This window comes from Neolamprologus brichardi, chromosome 12, assembly GCF_056152115.1.
Source record: "Neolamprologus brichardi isolate AB-2024 chromosome 12, ASM5615211v1, whole genome shotgun sequence".
Classification (NCBI taxonomy): domain Eukaryota; kingdom Metazoa; phylum Chordata; class Actinopteri; order Cichliformes; family Cichlidae; genus Neolamprologus; species Neolamprologus brichardi.
The window spans coordinates 11,928,593-11,945,346 of NC_142115.1; the positions used below are offsets into that span (position 1 = coordinate 11,928,593).

At 41.7% G+C, this 16,754-nt stretch overlaps 3 protein-coding genes across 8 annotated transcripts in view; 2 read left to right on the plus strand and 1 right to left on the minus strand.

Moving 5' to 3' along the window:
• The first annotated feature begins 2,198 nt into the window (after positions 1 to 2,198).
• Positions 2,199 to 9,945, plus strand: vsig8b (V-set and immunoglobulin domain containing 8b). Of its 3 annotated transcripts, XM_006803190.3 has the most exons (9): positions 2,199 to 2,295; positions 2,562 to 2,656; positions 4,514 to 4,674; positions 4,803 to 5,001; positions 5,246 to 5,398; positions 5,514 to 5,636; positions 5,805 to 5,943; positions 6,033 to 6,177; positions 9,886 to 9,945. In XM_006803190.3, the coding sequence occupies exons 2-9, from the start codon at positions 2,584 to 2,586 to the stop codon at positions 9,922 to 9,924; spliced, it is 1,032 nt and encodes a 343-aa protein (XP_006803253.2). In that variant the 5' UTR covers positions 2,199 to 2,295; positions 2,562 to 2,583; the 3' UTR covers positions 9,925 to 9,945. The 3 variants fall into 3 exon arrangements, with proteins under 3 accessions (XP_006803253.2, XP_006803251.2, XP_006803252.2); XM_006803188.3 differs by lacking the exon at positions 9,886 to 9,945 and having other exon boundaries at positions 6,033 to 6,885; XM_006803189.3 differs by lacking the exon at positions 9,886 to 9,945 and having other exon boundaries at positions 2,577 to 2,656; positions 6,033 to 6,885.
• tas2r202 (taste receptor, type 2, member 202) lies at positions 9,695 to 11,013 on the plus strand. The gene has a single exon (XM_006803191.3). The coding sequence runs from the start codon at positions 9,804 to 9,806 to the stop codon at positions 10,944 to 10,946; it is 1,143 nt and encodes a 380-aa protein (XP_006803254.2). The 5' UTR covers positions 9,695 to 9,803; the 3' UTR covers positions 10,947 to 11,013.
• A 4,126-nt stretch (positions 11,014 to 15,139) lies between these two features.
• Positions 15,140 to 16,754, minus strand: part of dock5 (dedicator of cytokinesis 5) — a 35,968-nt gene continuing 34,353 nt past the window's right edge. For all 4 annotated transcript variants that reach the window (XM_006803187.3, XM_006803186.3, XM_087849003.1 and 1 more), the window contains one exon: positions 15,140 to 16,687. In XM_006803187.3, the coding sequence (XP_006803250.1) occupies positions 16,586 to 16,687 (102 nt within the window). In that variant the 3' untranslated portion in view covers positions 15,140 to 16,585. The remainder of the gene's footprint in view (positions 16,688 to 16,754) is intronic.

Sequence of the window (16,754 nt, forward strand, 5' to 3'; positions counted from 1 at the left end):
CTGTCTGTTCGGTCCCGCCTCGCCCTGTCACACAGCTTGCTCGGCTCGGAGCTCCAGTGCCAGAACCTCGTCTTACACCAGGGGGAGGAAGTGGGGCAATTAACCACCTGCTGATAAAGCAGCCATACCGCACAGCCTCACACATACCCCGATATTTGGTGGATCACTCATGGACACATTCAAACCCAGACTTATGGGTGTGGTGTCACTCAGGCGCACTGCATGAAGCTCTAGCAGAAAGCTTGCAAACACACAGTGAGCACCAAATGAGAACAGGGTTGTGCTGATTTCAGATTTGCTTTCTGATCATGTTTCATACTGAGCGTTACTAATTTGTTCATCTCTTTAATGAACGTTATTGGCAGGATCACTTTAACCCAGCACTTAAGTTTCCTAATGGTTAAGGTCACGCTCCGCGCTCACATCATACTGTACAATGTCATTCAGTCAGTACTGAATGATTCCAACGGCACATCTCACTTCATTGAAAAGATCTTCTTTTTTTTAAAATTTTTACATCATTAGCCAGACAGATATATTGCATGTTAAAACAAATTAAATAAACCATAATGAGCCTCCATTATGCTTTTTCCTTATTTTCTGTGACATATTTGTTCTGTTACTCGTCCACGCTCATACACTATTGCCAGAAGTGTTCGCTCATCTGCCTTCACAGGAATGCTCATCTTAATCCATAGGGTTTAATATGTCGTCGGACCACCCTTTGCAGCTATAATAGCTTCAACTCTCCTGTGAAGGCTGTCCTCAAGGTTTAGGAGTGTTTATGAGCATTTTTGACCATTCTTCCAGGTCAGACACTGATGTTGGATGAAAAGGTCTAGCTCACAGTCTCCACTCTAATTCATCCCAAAGCTGTTCTGTCAGGTTGAAATCAGGACTCTGTGCATGCCAGTCTAGTTATTCCACATTGACCTTGCTCATCCATGTCTTTATGGACCTTGCTTTGTGCACTGGTGTGCAGTCAGTGACCCATTCTTTCACAAATTCTTGTAGAAGTAGTCTGCATGCCCCGGTTGATTTCCTACACTTGTGGGCAGGGAAGTGATTTGAACACCTGAATTAAATTATTTGAATAGGTGAGTGAATACTTTTGGTAATATAGTGCATTAAACACGTGCAAACTTTCAAATAATGAGATCAGCTTGTGTATAAGGAACTTAGTGTGAGCCAACAGCTCAAGCTTTCGTCTAGAACATTTGGTTTCAGAAGGATTTTTTCGGTCTTAGAAGTCACTGAGGGTGGAAATTCCTAATATGGTCATTGCAGGCTGCGAGCACAAGACTGTGTACCTGCTGCTCAAACTTTCTGTTTACTAAGAGCATGCAATCAGAAGTAAGATGGCTCAAAGAAATGGGGAAAAAGCTAAAATAGCATTTTTCAGATGGTGGATGAACTGAGGAGCACCGGGTTAAGAAAAATAACACATTTATGAACTGAAAATTGTAAAAGATACCACAGTTGAGCCAGAAAAATAAAAGGAATTGATTTCTGGCCTAAATCAAAACTTTGTGTTTTGGTAAATCATTCATAGCTGATAAGCCATTTCAGCCTCACTAACAGCATGAACGGCAGTGGCAGCTGCCGCACTGCGCTTTGCCGCTCTGTCACGTTAAGTTGTCTTTTAGTCCCAAATCAGCATGGATCTCACTATGTGCCCTGTGTGGCAGAGCAACAAAAAACAGGCAGTGTATGTTCATGGGAGTGTCAGGAAGACGGGTTACACAAGGGCTGGCAACATTTTTTTCTGGCCCATTCAGACTTAAACAAGTCTGAACGGGCCCTCTTACCCAAGTTCCTCTTACCCTAAAAATAACCATACCACAAAGAACTCTACAGCATGCAGCAGACTTATCATACCGTAGTTTTAGGAAGAGAGAGAATTTGCATTGTTATGAAATAACAGATGATAGATGTGATAAATAGATGATAGATAAAACTGTGAAAAAGGCAAGAAAGTACATGTAGGTGTTCATTAAACTGTTGTCAGCCAAGACACACACAGAGACTGGAAACCTAAACTAGCAAAAGTCTCTTTTCATATTTTTTGATTATCTTTTATTCAAACAAGAAAAAATAAAAACAAGTATGAAGGGGGTTCGGCGTGTTTCCAAGTCTAGGAGTGGCCAACGGGTGCACTATGGACAGAGAGGGTGTGGCCATAGTTAAGGCTCCTGAGTTTCACCCGAGGACAAAATAAGCCTGCTTCACCTGTACTGTCACACCGGTTAGCCTTCAAGGACATACTTTTGTTGTGGATTGTGTCTTCACTTTAAGGTATGTCAGAGCTGTTATTTTTATTTCTTCCCTTTATAGCGTTTATCGATCAACATTTGATTTTCTTGGTAGTTTGTACAGACAAACACACACACACACACACAAAATAAACCGTCACGACTGAGTTCTCAGGTGATGTAAGTTTATAGATAAACAACTAAGCAAACGTGATGAAGGCTCTGGGGGAGAGGTAAATGACGCCAGACATCTTTGCTTTTTGATGCCAAATACAAGCCTTTAGATTAAAACTCTTATTTTCCTGATAGTGTGTTTGCGCTCAGGTTGAAAATGGAGCCAGCATTCACGAGCGTCAGGCTAAAGGTGGCTGTGCTGTTTCTGGTGACAATTCAGCTGAGAACAGGTGAGTGTGGGGTTTTTCTTTCTTTTTGATTACATCTAAGGAGTTTTTTTCAGGTTTCTGAGCATGTTGAATCAGGGAACACAATGATCACCAGCAGAAGAGTTGTTTTTCTTAGGAATTCTGAACCTGAATCTGATTTGTGATCCACACAGCAGATGCAGTTCACTGTAACTCAGCTGATGATCTGACCATTTCACGTACTCACTGAAGGGTGCATTTGTAGTGGGGATGGCTGAGAAGTACCCCGCATAGCATTCATACCTTAAATTATTGTGGCTGAGGGTCAAACAGCTATGTGCATTTGCAAAGCGCGACCCTGAGGGATTTTATTGTGACCGGGGGAGTAATTAGCCTCGGGCCCCCATCCAAGCTGTCTGTATTAAATATAAGAGCAGCATAAAAATGCAAAAAAAAAAAATTAAATCAAATACGCCCAGAAAAAACCCTCAAACCTCAACGTCCCCTTCATTATTCAGATAATGCTTCCTAATTAGACCAAAAGTTCACCGCCTTATATAAAGAGCCACGACTGATTCTTTCGGCTCTATCGTGACTGTTTGAGGAAAGCACCTGGGCGTGTGCATTTCCATTCACAGGAGGAATAAACAACATTAATGATGGCAGTATTCCAACCATCATTTTATTTACGATGAGCGACATCCAGGGTTTAGCATTGTACGTGGCGATTCCTTTAAATTCCTCTGCATCATTGATGTAAACACTTCTACTTCTGCTTCTACTGTTATGACAAGTCAAAAAATTATTCCAGAGAAGAAGTAGGGGTGAGCAGGAGGAAACACACACAAAACAAGACAAAAACAAAAACTGTGAGGCACCTTTGTATTTGCCAATGAGGGGAGGGCACAGGGATGTGCATGTTTGTACTGAGCTCAGTGGCTGAACCTACTGGCAAGTAAGTTAGCTCAGTGGCCTCTTCACTAAAAAAACGCATCTTCACAAAAACGCATCTTCTTTAGATCCCAGTGTTTTGCCCTTGGGGGTGCTGGGAGTTGGGGAGGGCGGCTTTCACGGTGTAAACATTTGACTGACTAATTTGGTTTTTTTCCACACTCACTTCGTCACATCTGCCATTGTGTACACTTTCATAAATACCCCTGACATTCTCTGCTTTGTTGTGGTGCCACTAAAGTGCATTCCGAGTGCTTTCAGGGGGTTATAGTGGATTTAATGATGAGCGATGTCAAAACAGAGGCTGATTTGATTTGAGCTCCATTTAGATATTTTCTGAAGGTTGGACACCCGAACGAAGGGGGAGGGATGGCGAGAAGATAGAGTCAAACATTATCGAGATAAATAACTCTGATCTGTTGAAATGTGTCACCACGCTATCAGTGTTGACTCTGGCAACAGTTGAATAAAAATCTAAGGCCAAAAAGAGTGAGTTAGCGAGGAGTGTGTGTCAACTCAGAGACGGCTCGTAACTGGCTCATGTGTTCAGCTTTCATCATTATTTGCAGATATATTTCAGACAATTAATAAGCCTCCAGAGTTTAATAAGTTAAATTTAATATGCAACCCCAACCCAAAAATAAAAAAAAACTTTTACTTTAATTTATGTACAAGCCCTCAAAATCTTCAGTTTGACTTAAAAGGCCTATTAGTCTCACATCAGCACTTCTTCTCCTCCCTGAGACGGCACAGGAGCGCAGGCCCAGAGCTTGAATGCCATTAAGTAGGAGAAATATTAATACGTTTGAGAGCGAAATTCATTTTATTCTGTCTTCTTTCTGTCTCTTAACTTGGGTACACGACTGTAAGAATCCAATGGAGAAAGAAAGCATTGTTCTAAGTTAGACGGAGCTTAATATAATTTTTGGTTTCATCCCATGTTAACAGAGGCGATGCAGATAACATCCACGGGGGCGCAGACCATTCAGTATGCAACGGGAACGACTGTTAAACTGGGATGCACCTATACTCCAGCCACAGCAGACACAGGACCGCTGGATATTGAGTGGTCCAACGTCAGTCCGGACATGACACAGAAGGACACAGTGGTATGTTGCATGTGTGATGACAGAGAGGATTTATAGAAAGACAGAGGAAATATTGCATTTAGGCTCAGTTAGCTGGAAAACCTGAATCAAAAAATAAGACATTACTCAGTGCAAATCTTGCCTCTCAGATCTTATCATATTCAGGTGGCCAGACCCACTACACGGACAACAGCGTCTCCAAAAGGTTCAGTTTCACAGGGAACCCCGACCAGGGAGATGCTTCGATCTCTATCACTGGTGTGACAGTCTCAGACACCGCCACATACCAGTGTAAAGTCAAGAAGCTCCCAGGCATTGACATGAGAAAAATCACACTGGTTGTGTTGGGTGAGGACAAATTGCTTTTTTTGTTTTGCTTCTTTTTTTTTAACCGGTCTAACTTGTTTCATTTCTCAGCCGTCTGCTTTTAAATGTGCTCATTCACATGGAATGCAAAGGCTCCTCCATTCTTTCTGTCTCAGTAGATTACCTCACTGCAGCCATACCCAGATGCTTCAGTGTTGAATCAGAGCATTGCACTAAAATAATTTTTGTGCCATATGGGCTGTTTCTTTTTTTTTTTTTTCATTAGTTCCCCCATCACCGCCAAAGTGTTGGGTTGAAGGTGGTGAGGAGAAAGGAAGCACAGTCTCCCTCCGCTGCGTATCCCGTCAAGGATCCTCTCCCATCAGCTATGTGTGGACGAGAGACAACGGAGCTGCAATGCCATCCACTGCTACTCAAAGTAAGCAACTTAGCACCAGGATGCCTTTTTCTAAGAATGCTCTTCTCTAAACACTAATGCGGCTGTGTTTGTGTAGGTAATGTGCTTGTACTCAGTGCTGTCTTCTTTCATTAAGACCAACAGAGTGGGGAGCTTCTGATAAAGAACCATACAGACAGCAACACTGGAACTTATGTCTGCGAGGCAGCAAACGCTGTGGGCAAAGGGCAGTGTAAATACGTACTGCATGCATACAACCGTAAGTCTACAATATCATCATCTTATTTTCAGTGAACACTCATATCCTGAAGGTACCTTTTTTGACTTGCTTTTATGCAAAATCACATATAATCCTCTTGTTGGATTTGGAATTCAAGAAGGTGAGCTGCACACGTTTGATTTCTAAGCAATACGTTGCCTCTTCCAGCTACCAATAAAGCAGGTGTGATCGCTGGCGCTGTGATAGGCGCTCTGCTGCTTCTGCTGCTCCTCCTGCTTCTCATCTGGCTTCTCATCTGCTGCTGCCACAAGCGTCGCTACCAGAAGGAGGTCGCGAATGAAATAAGGTATTTTACGGCCGTTTGAGGCATCTGTCAAACAATCTCAGATCGGTGCAGCAGCTTAACTGAGAACCTGCGTGACTCTGCTTTCCCAGGGAGGATGCGCAGGCCCCGGAGAGCAGGCCCCCGAGCAGGAACTCCAGCATGCACTCCAGCCGGCACTCCAGCCTCCGCTCGGTGATGGGATACCGCACTCACCACGGCGTCATCTACAGTTCCGTAAGGGGCAATCTGCCTACGGTCAATGAATCGGGCCCAATCTTCACAAATGGAAGCAATGGGTCGACCACAGGCGGGGAGATACCCGCTCACCTCACATATGACCCTAAATATGGATACGCCGTGTGACCACAAACCTCAAGCCTAACAGGCTCTTAATTTTATTTTTAGTGCTCAACTACACTTTATGATAAAAAAAAAAGACTCAACACCTTTTAAATAATGTTCTGTGTCTGAAGTATATAAGGGCCAAGAGGTGCAATAATATATACGTTTTTTAAACCAGGGAACAATGGGAGTGTTTGCATAGCTACTGACTCATAAAATCCTACCCTCATGTGACATATTATATGTATCAGCTGACTTTCATGAAGCACTTTAGCACATCACTGCTAGTGTAAAACAAACAGAAGAACAGGTTTTCATAATCACAAATAAGATTTGCTTTCTTGGGGTTTTTTTTAAATTTTTTAAAACTGTATGCAAAATGTATATAGCAAAGCAATAATTTTTTATTATGGTGCTTTTTTTCCTTCTTGTTATTTTTTTTTATTTTGTACAGTTTAATGTTTTAATTGGCAAGTCAAGGCGAACAACAAATGTAAATGGCATTCAGGTGTTTGTGTTGTCGGTCCACATGGGTCACATGTGTACAAATGTAACTTAATTAGAGAGATTAACGAATGAAGAATCCATTAAAATAAATATCTAGTGCAGAGTTCTTGTTTAAAAAAACCCTCAAAATCTTAGTCATTTAATATGCTTGATGTGTTCTCACAGCTTTCACAGTTGCTGCTATTTTCAGGGGTGTAAGTGGCTCGATAATTGGGGACACTTTAGAATAGTTAGCGTTACCTCTGACCCTCTTTATGTCAGTTTGCCTTCTGGTAAAAAAAAAAAAACATAATAATTTGTAGAGCAAAACGAAGCAGAATTGCCTCATTCATGTCCTGTGCAGGGATGCATGTCTGATCTTTTTGGGGAGGGGGTAGGAAGAAGGTAAACTAGCTCTTAGTCTAACTTTGGAGGTACTGACCTACAGCTGACACCTTCAGTAAGCAGAGTCAGCACTGTGCCTGCAGCCCCATCTCCTCCTGATCCTATCTTCAAAAGGTGCATATTGAATGAATACGAGCTGCTGGTAGTGATGTGGCTTGGTCAGTAATTCTGTTTCCAGTCCCCTTCAGGGCAAGGGGTACCCCATCCCAACCCACCACACAGCTACACCAACAGACTCGCATAACACAGTGTTTAATGTGCCTCTGCTGTGCTTGACTTTGTCGTTTGTTTGCTTCCCAAGAAGACAAACACATCCTCTGTGGGTCCGTGTTAATGTCTGTGACTTTCTGTTTGCTCTAACCAGTATTTTTCCCCCCTTTCTTTCCCAGTAAATGTACATCCGTCAAGCTTTCTCATGTGCTCACACGTTAGCCTTTGATCCATGCAAGAAGCAGGAAAACGGATACAATAATTAATTACAAATACTGTTCTGGAAGCCTTGTTGGAAAATCGCAGTCTTGCTTTGGAGGGCAGAAGTTTTAACAGGGTTGGCATTGTAAATTTTTTTTATTATTATTATTTTTAGAAAAAAGAAAAGGCTACCACCACAGTCTGCTTTCAAAGAGCTTTTGTATGAAAAACTGATTTTTAATGCTCTTGTGCAACAAAAAGGCAGAATCTGTCCTTGAAATTTGGCTTAAGGTGATTTTTGTTTTTTTATAAAGAAAAGTGCAACTGCAGACTGTTGGGAAAGCCATACTGTGTGCTTATGAAATTAGCATCTTGCTTGTTTTGACTGGATAAATGGAGTAAACAATAAATCTAAATAGAGTTGAACTATAATTTAAGTCAGCACCTCATTAAAAAGAAAGTTGGGGTGCTCCACAGCACAAGCTAAAGTGATAAGGTGCTGCATGAGCACAGCTTGTGAAGGTGACTTAAAGGTGATTTGCTGTTCTTATCAGGTAAATGGGCACGTGGGCGGTTTGGTGTTTGTAAATATGTGGCGGACAGCAGGAATAAGTATTTGCATGCGGTGCGTGTTGGATTGTGGTTTGTGGATTGGCTGAGCTGCTGTGCTGCACTGACAGACGTACAGTAAAGTCATTGGATATCAATACGCACTGCTCAAAAAAAATGAAAGGACTTTTTAATCAGAGTGCAGCCTCAAGTCAATTAAACTTGTGGAATATTGATCTGGTCAGTTAAGTCATAGAGGGGGTTGTTAATCAGTTTCAGCTGCTTTGTTGGTCATGAAATGAAACGAGAGGGGCAACAATGAGACAATACCCAAAACAGGAATGGTTTTACAGGTGGAGGCCACTGACATTTTTCCTTCCTCATCTTTTCTGACTGTTTTTTCACTAGTTTTGAATTTGAAGTCAGTGTCATTATTGGCAGCATGAGGTGCCAAGGTTTGCTGTGTCTCCCAGCACAGTCTTAAGAGAATGGAGGAGATTCTATGAGACAGCCAGTTACTTAAGGAGAGCTGGACAGGGTCATAAAAGGTTCTTCCCATATCAGTAGGACTGGTATCTGGAGGAATAGCATGGGCACTGTCAGAGGCTGCTGGTGTGAATGTCTCTTACCAAACAACCAGAAATAGGCTTCATGCTGCCCAGTACTGTGCAGCTCGATTGGAATTTCCCATAGAATCCCAGAATTGGCAGGTCCACCGCAGGCACCCTGTGCATGTGAAAAAGTCTTGATAAGCTGTGGAGAATGTTATGCTGCCTGTAACATCATTCAGCATCATTAGTTTAGTGGTGGTTCAGTGATGGTTTGGGAAGGCATTTCAATCAGGGACACACAGACCCCTATAAGCTTGACAACAGCGCCCTAACTGCCTTTAGATATCAGGATTAAAGTTCCTTCGGGTGATGTGATGACAGTATGCAGGCAGTTCTATGACAATGAAAGAACTGATACCACTGAATGGACGTAAATCTCTGGGACATTGTGTTTTGGTCCATCCGATGCTGCCAGGTTGCAGCTCAGACTGTCCACAAGCTCATCGATTCCCATTGAGATCTGATGTTTTCAAATTGTCCCTTTATTTATTTATTTTTTTGATCTGTGTATAATGAGCACATATCCTGTCCACCTTATGTCAATGCAAACCAGCTGTCGCCACTACCTGTGGTCAGGGATGATGCAAATCATACCCAACGTGAACATATAAATCCCCATGAAAAGAAAACTTAGATCCAAGACTTTCACCTTGCGTGTGCATCCTGCAGACATCTCTAGGCAAGGATTAATGCTTGGATAACCAAAACAAAACAAAGGATTCCTCAGCTGCTGCCAAAGTTATTGAGCCAGACAGGGTATTGTCACGACTAACAGGCAAAGAGAACGTAAGCAGAAACCTTCAGTTGGATTCACGGCAATAAAAACACAATATCTGACCCAGGTGAGCTTCACTAGTGTAGGAATTTCCTACACTAATTACTCTAACCTTCTTACCTCACTTGTTCGCTTTGCATGTGACCACCTTAAATTTCAGAATTGGCATAAAATTCAAACATTGACCAAAGATTTTAATTGGGCCTGTTTGTATCTGTTTAATGAATTTCAAATGCTAAATTTGTGAATCTTTTCCTCGGGCCCTTCTGACAAGCTATGACTGATTCAATTCTGTGACAGAAATGAAGAATCATCTGATTTTGGAGTGTGTGTATATAATTTATTATTCCTCTCCCACCCTTCTTGTCATCTCTTTGAACGCAGCAAAAACAAAGCACTTCAGAAGCCCACACAGACTGCTGAGTGTTGCACGGAGACTTAAAGACTACGGTATCCTTGTTAAAGTTTACGGCACAGAAGAGTTTGGGGTGAAAGTTATTATGTTTGTGTTAATTAAATATCCCCTCTGGGTAATGACGGGTGTGCTGGGCATCACCACTGTCTTTTTTAATTCCTATATCTCTTTGATGAGTGTGTTGAACTACAAGGAGAAAAAGCAGTGGACGCCTTGTGAAACTATCACCATGGCTCTGTCGGTGGCCAGTATTGCTCACCAGATGACTTGCTACTTCTGGATGACCATGGATGAGGTGGACAGTAACTGCCAGATTGCCCAGATAGGCTACGCTATCCTGCTGGTGCTTACCTTCGGCTTCAAGTTCACCATCATGTGGAACAGCAGCTTTCTCACTTTCTACTACAGCACCAAACTGGTTCACGAACCCAACCACTGCTACACACACGCCCAAGATGTCATCGTCAAGCACGTGACCATAGCTGTGATTCTAATCCCCCTGTTTGGTTTTGGCACCTGTTTGCCAATGCTTGTGTTGTTTAACGCTGGCAACGCAGCTAGCAGCGCTGCTGGAAACGCAGTTGGCAACATCACCTACAAAGCAAATGGAGACTGTGGACTTGTATTCTCTGACACCACTTCTGTGAAGGTTTATCAAGTCATGTACTTGCTCCTCTCTGATGTATTTCCAGGGGTGGTCATGGTGAAATGCTGCATCTCCATCTCTGTTCACCTGGCCATCCATCTCCAGCACATGAAAGCTAGCACCAATGGAACCCACCCTCCAAAGCTGGGCACTCAGATAAGGGTCATCGAGATGGCTCTTGGTCTAGTGGCCAACTTTCTTGTCCTGCTCGTGGTCGACCTGTATGTCAACTACAAAATTGTGGTGCACCACGAGAGCACCCTCTCTCTCACAATCTTTTTCACATCACTCTACACGACCGTTGCTGCCGTGGTGCTCATCTACGGCAAGAGGACTCTTTGGAAAACACTGATACATGATTTTAACTTCTGGCTGAGTGAATAACTGTATTTGTCTTGTCTGAAGGTGCCTGAATAAAAGACTCAAGCCAGCCTTCCTTCAAAAGTTAAAAACTGGGGGACAAAAAAAAGCCAATTTGCTTTCTGCTGGAGGTCTTTGTGCTGAAATCAATTGGTCATTGTCTGAACTTATTAAAAAACTTTGAAGTATTCTTTTATCTTTTGTGCTAGCAATTTCAGTAATGACTACTGTCCTGCTGCATCACCATTAATTACAGTTTCTTGCATCAGAATGGGATTTTAGCTGTGCTGGCCCCTTAGATCTCAAGTGAACAAGTGAACGCACACCGGGGCCAGATAACCAGCTGACCAGGCCAGTACCTATGAATATTAATATTTCAGTAGTACAAATAATAAGTCAGGCCTGTAAAACAGATCCCAAAGCATGCGTGCTTAGACATGATGTAACTCGGGGCCCATCTGAAAACGTTAAAAAATACATGTGACTGAAGTAAGAGTACAGAGCATATTAATAAAACAGGAACATATGCAGAACCTGGATTTAAGAGTTTCTCCCCCCTCACTCAGGTTGCAGATAGTTTAAGCTGCACACAGGGACTGGAGTAACCTGCACGTTAGCTGGAAGGATGCCAGGCCAAATCCCCGCTCCATATGAGGGAAAAAAACACAAACCCAATGACACCCCCCCCAAACATCCTCCTTTTTAGTATATGTGTTCGCTGGCCCTCGACAGAATCGTGTATACCTGCACTCGACAGCTCCCAGGTGTGACTTTAAGTAGCTGTTGCTGAGAGTGTGGATATGAAGCCGGTGTTCCTGAAAAGTGCACTCATGCCCAGCAAACCTACTCTGAGTAAATAGAGGGGCTTTTTTATAAAAGGGAAAAAAAGAAAAAAAAATGCAGCAGACCTCCTTGCAATGCTACATTAGTTCACACCCTCTGGCACCACCTAGTGAGGTTCAAAGCAGAGATACAATAGTGCAGCTAATCCCACTACACACACAGACTCGGGATCCCTCCAGCTGTTAAACGGACAAAGTAAGAAAGGGCGTATTATCCTTTGATGCAGGGAGTTAAGTCGTACCAAGGCCTCCGCTTCCATTCCTGTCGTCTTCCCTTCTCCCTGTTGGAGGGAGCTGGATTCAACATAACAGGGGCAAGTTAGGTTAAAGATGAGGCCAAGAACAGCTCAGTACAATAAAAGGAACCAAAAAATAAAAGAGCTAATATGGCTACAAATGGCCATTTCTTCAGTGATTAACTGAAAGAAATGGCTACAGTTGTAGCTGCTCAAACTGGACCTTACTGGTCTTAACTACCATATGCACATACGGTAGACTAAAGCTGTTTTAATGATCACTTTTGGACTTTTTCCTTTGACAGTTAAAGCAATAAATAAATAAATACTTGTGTTTTTTAAAACTACGCTGCATTTAGTGGAAGATTAAAAAAAGATGCAAATTAAGACTTAAAAGACAAAAGGCAATAAATGCGATAATTATCATTTTAAATGAGTGAAATTATAACAAACAGGGGTGGCATGGTGGTGCAGTGGCTAGCACAGAAGGTGCTGGGTTTGAATCCAGGCTGGGACCTTTCCATATGGAGTTTACATGATCCCTCTCTGCAGGTACTCAATCTGCAGTCCAAACATATGCATGGGGTTGAGTTAACTGGTGATTCCTAAATTGGCCACAAGTGTGAATGTGTGTTAGCCCTGCAACAGATCGATGACCTGTTCCAGGGTGTACCCTGTGTCCTGCCCTGTGGATAGGCTCCAGCAACCCCAAATCGGATGGATGAAAAATAAATATTCCACCTGGAACTTATATGTTGTCTACGAACTATGGAGGACAGTATGTCTTATTTTGTATTCACAGCTTGTTTCTGCTGACCCCAAGAGACCAAAAAAATCCTGCAGGTTGAAAAAATAAATTATTGAATTTTATATCGAATTTTCTACCGCAGATTAATTTATAATGACTTGTAAATATTCTGAAAAGCAGCCGCCCGAGCTTCCGCAGTAAGATCTAAATTAAAATACAGTGGACTGGACTAAAAGAATTAAAGTAGCAGAAATATCTAAGAGAAGTATCTCAGAATTGTACTTTAGTACTTTGTTATGTCTGATAAATGAAGTGTAAGAGTTTGCAACTGTGTTCTGGAAAAAATGTTTCAAACTTCGACTGAGTGCTGTCTCAAGGAAATGGAAATTGTGTGAGTGACCTCAGACTGTGGAATGACTCAGACACTCCGATGTGCCACTGGCTTGTAAGTCAGGTGAGAGGAGACTGGAAAAACGTCTGCAACAGAAAGGAACAATGCTGTTGTGATTTCTGCCCTTGGAATTGTTACCGCATTAAGCCGTAAACCTGTTACACTATGAGGTTGTTTCCATGGAGATGTTCCCAAGTATCCAGCTAAAGTTGGCAGTTATTACGCTGCTTCCTTTGCATGAGTGAACATCCCTTTAAATGTCCACTGCCCATGAGACTTGAAGGGAGAAAGATACCCCCGCACCTCACTATCCAACAGGAAGGGAGAGGCCATTAACAATACAGATTAGCAACACCAGCACCATCCCACAATTCCTAGAAGAATTGCGTAAAGTCCTCCCTGCTTTCACACAAAAACACTCTCCAGCCTATGCACCAGTGAGCTAAAGTAAAGTATCGTTTACCTACACCAACTCTAATTGTGTTTGAAATGCATAGGTCACCACTTCTGTGTCTAGTTTGTTGATGTTTTGAGCTTGAGTGGGTAATTTTTTTCACGCCATCAACAGCATCCCAATAACTGTCTGTGTGAGTGCTGCGTTTCCACCGAGGGTACAGAGGGTAATCTGTATTCTGTATGGAGGCAAGATTGCAGCTAAAAGGCTTTTTTTTTTTTTTTCAAATAATCATAGTCATCAAAAAAAGGGAAAAAATAGGGAGTCTGCAGGCATTTCAGAAACTGCTTTATTTCTGTTAAGTCAACAACAGCTTGTTCATAAAAAAGATCATCATATATCTCTTGAGGCATTGTTTGTATAAAACGTCTTTGATGCACGTTAAGGAATTTCCACTGTACAAAGTTAATCCCTTGTAAAAACAATGTAAATTTAATAAAACACTGGCAAATTAACAAAAGATTCAACTCTATCATTCTTAAAGCACTTTTACATGCAGAGATTTTGCACATACTGTTTCTTTTAGAACATTTTGACAGCGCACAGGAAAAAGTGTATATTGAAATCATACTAAAAATTACACTGCACTCAAAATAAACAATCTCTGTACACACTGGGTGTGCAAAACTAAGGAAATACTCAATTCAACGAATAGCAATAATTTACTTGAAAATTAATTGATAAAAAAGAAAATCTACCCACACCTGAAATATCAAACTAAAGTGAACTTCAGAGGTATTTATGCTTGTAGCACATAGCGTTTAGGGTTCTTTAAAGGACCAGTTAGAAAGTTTGGAAAATTTGCCTATTTACTCTCTTGACAAGAGAAAGAGACTATACCACTTACATCATTGTCTAAATGATGACTCCATAACCTACAGTTAGCTTAGCATTAGAACTGAAAACAGCTACCGACTGGAAACAATTCAGATCTCACGATTTCCTCTGGGATTAATAAAATATCCTAATTTGTTCACAAAAGAGGGAAACGTTGTGTTTTACATGTGGCAGAATGAGTATCTCTTGGCCAAGAGCAGTAACTTTCTGATCTTATTTCTGATTGTCACACAATGTCATCTTTAAACTAAAGGTTTCTTATAGTTTCGTGATTTGATTTATTAAGTGAGCTTTACAGATGGCAGGTGTATTTTTGTGTTGTCTATGTCTAATGCTAAGCTAAGCTAACCTTTTGGCTTAAATTCAAGCAACAACCTGGAAGTGCAAAAAACACAGATCACCTGAAGCTGGCTCCAAAAGGGAGTCAGTCCCCATAGACTCTTGTGTAAAAATACCCAGATATGAAGTGAATGTTTATGGCCAGGTACAATACTTGTTTTGGGATTGTATGTATAATTAGCTTCAGTCATGGTTCAAAGTTAAGGTCATTTGAACTGTTACAAAAATGAAACCAGCTGATCCAAGAAGAGTTGGCCAAAACTGAAACAAACAAATCTGTTTATGTCAGCTGATCTATTAGAATATAAGATCACCAAATGTTGCCATTAGTCTATATCTGCTGGGCACCAATGCAAAAATGGACCTGCTGTTGCTGTTTTTTTTTTACTGGAATTTCCTGGAATAGTTTCATCTTACCCATGGATGCAGCTTAGCTGATAACTTAGCACTACACTCAGTGGCCTAAATATGGTCACTTCCTGTTCCAGAAATGCAAGCTGTCATGAGTTTAGCTAAATTGGAGGCTTCAAAAATACAGAAATCACAAACCAATCAGTGATGTCATTCGTCTTTTATACACAGTCTGTGCTCCATGCTACATGCCCACTAAAAAGGTACAAGAGTGGCATCTATGATCTTGTCTCCTAACCAATGCAAATAAGCAGATTTTCCAAAACGTCCTTTCACTGAACCTTACCATCAACATGATGTAGTTTCGTTTGGATGCACGGGTTACAGTATTCAGTTCATCATCAACATCAAAACAAACGCATAATCTGCAGCACATTCAATAATGCCATCCAGTGTCTCTGAAACATTGTGGTTTAGACACCATCAACAAACAATAACTACATTCTGTACATTGTTTTCCCTGCTCTCAATCAAGTTCGATATGAATCTAATGCAGCTTTTTACTGTTTAAATATGGAATGCTGGTAAACAGCTAGAGGGGAAATGAGTCATCCAGTGTCATTCTATAAGCACACACACTGTTCAGCCACAACATTAAAACCACCAGCTCTGAGTAGGTTCCCCTCATGACACTCGGACACAGGGCACTGATAGGGGACCACGCAGAATGTCTTGTGCTGTCTGGCACTGGGACATCGGGAGCAGATCATTTGTCCCCTGAGGGTTTGGTGCATTTTGTGGAAGCCTCATAGGACTGAAATCTGGGAAGTTTGGAGGCCAGGTCAATGCTTTGGGCTGTTTTGGATGCTTTCAAGTAGGTCCTGAGCAGTTTTTTGTGGTGTAGGAAAAGAGCCCATTGCTACCAGCTACTTTTCCCATGGGTAGCTGTGCTTGGTCTGCAGCAGCTTGAGCAGGTGTTTATGGTTAAATTAACATCCACACGAAAGACCAAACTTCCCAGGACGATGCTGGATTATAATGAGATGATCAGTGTTCGTTTCTCCTGTGTGTGGTTTAAATGTTGTGGCTGATTAGTCTACAAATAAAATATAACATTACAACATTGATCATTCCTTGTTCACCACATTCGCTTTGTGTTAAGAAAATATCTTTTCTAAAAAGAGAATTAAAACCTGTACCTGAAAATCATATATCCATTTTTTTGCACGTTAGTACCCTTATGACAGTCTTGTGACAGTAATCCCACACCTAAACTTCCTCGCAGCTTAACAACAAAATTAAAAGGACTGCTTGGAACTATAATCGACTTGCATCAGAAATATGCTTCCCATTGAAAATCTGATGGTCCTGCAATCTGTACCTTGCTGTGGGGTTTCCACTCTGCCACAAATGTAGCTATGTTTATAAATCACAGCCAAATCATAGAATTAGGGGGGTAATAATCTTACTGGGGGGGGTGCTCATAGGACGGGAACATTGACTTCCGTGCCTTTGGAGGCGGTGGAGGAGGCTTGCTCTCAATTTTCATCGGGAGCGGAGGCGAAAACTTCGGGGAAAAAGAGAAGAGTGCTCGTGTTAGGACTTCAAATAAAAATAAAAACGGAATATTTTAG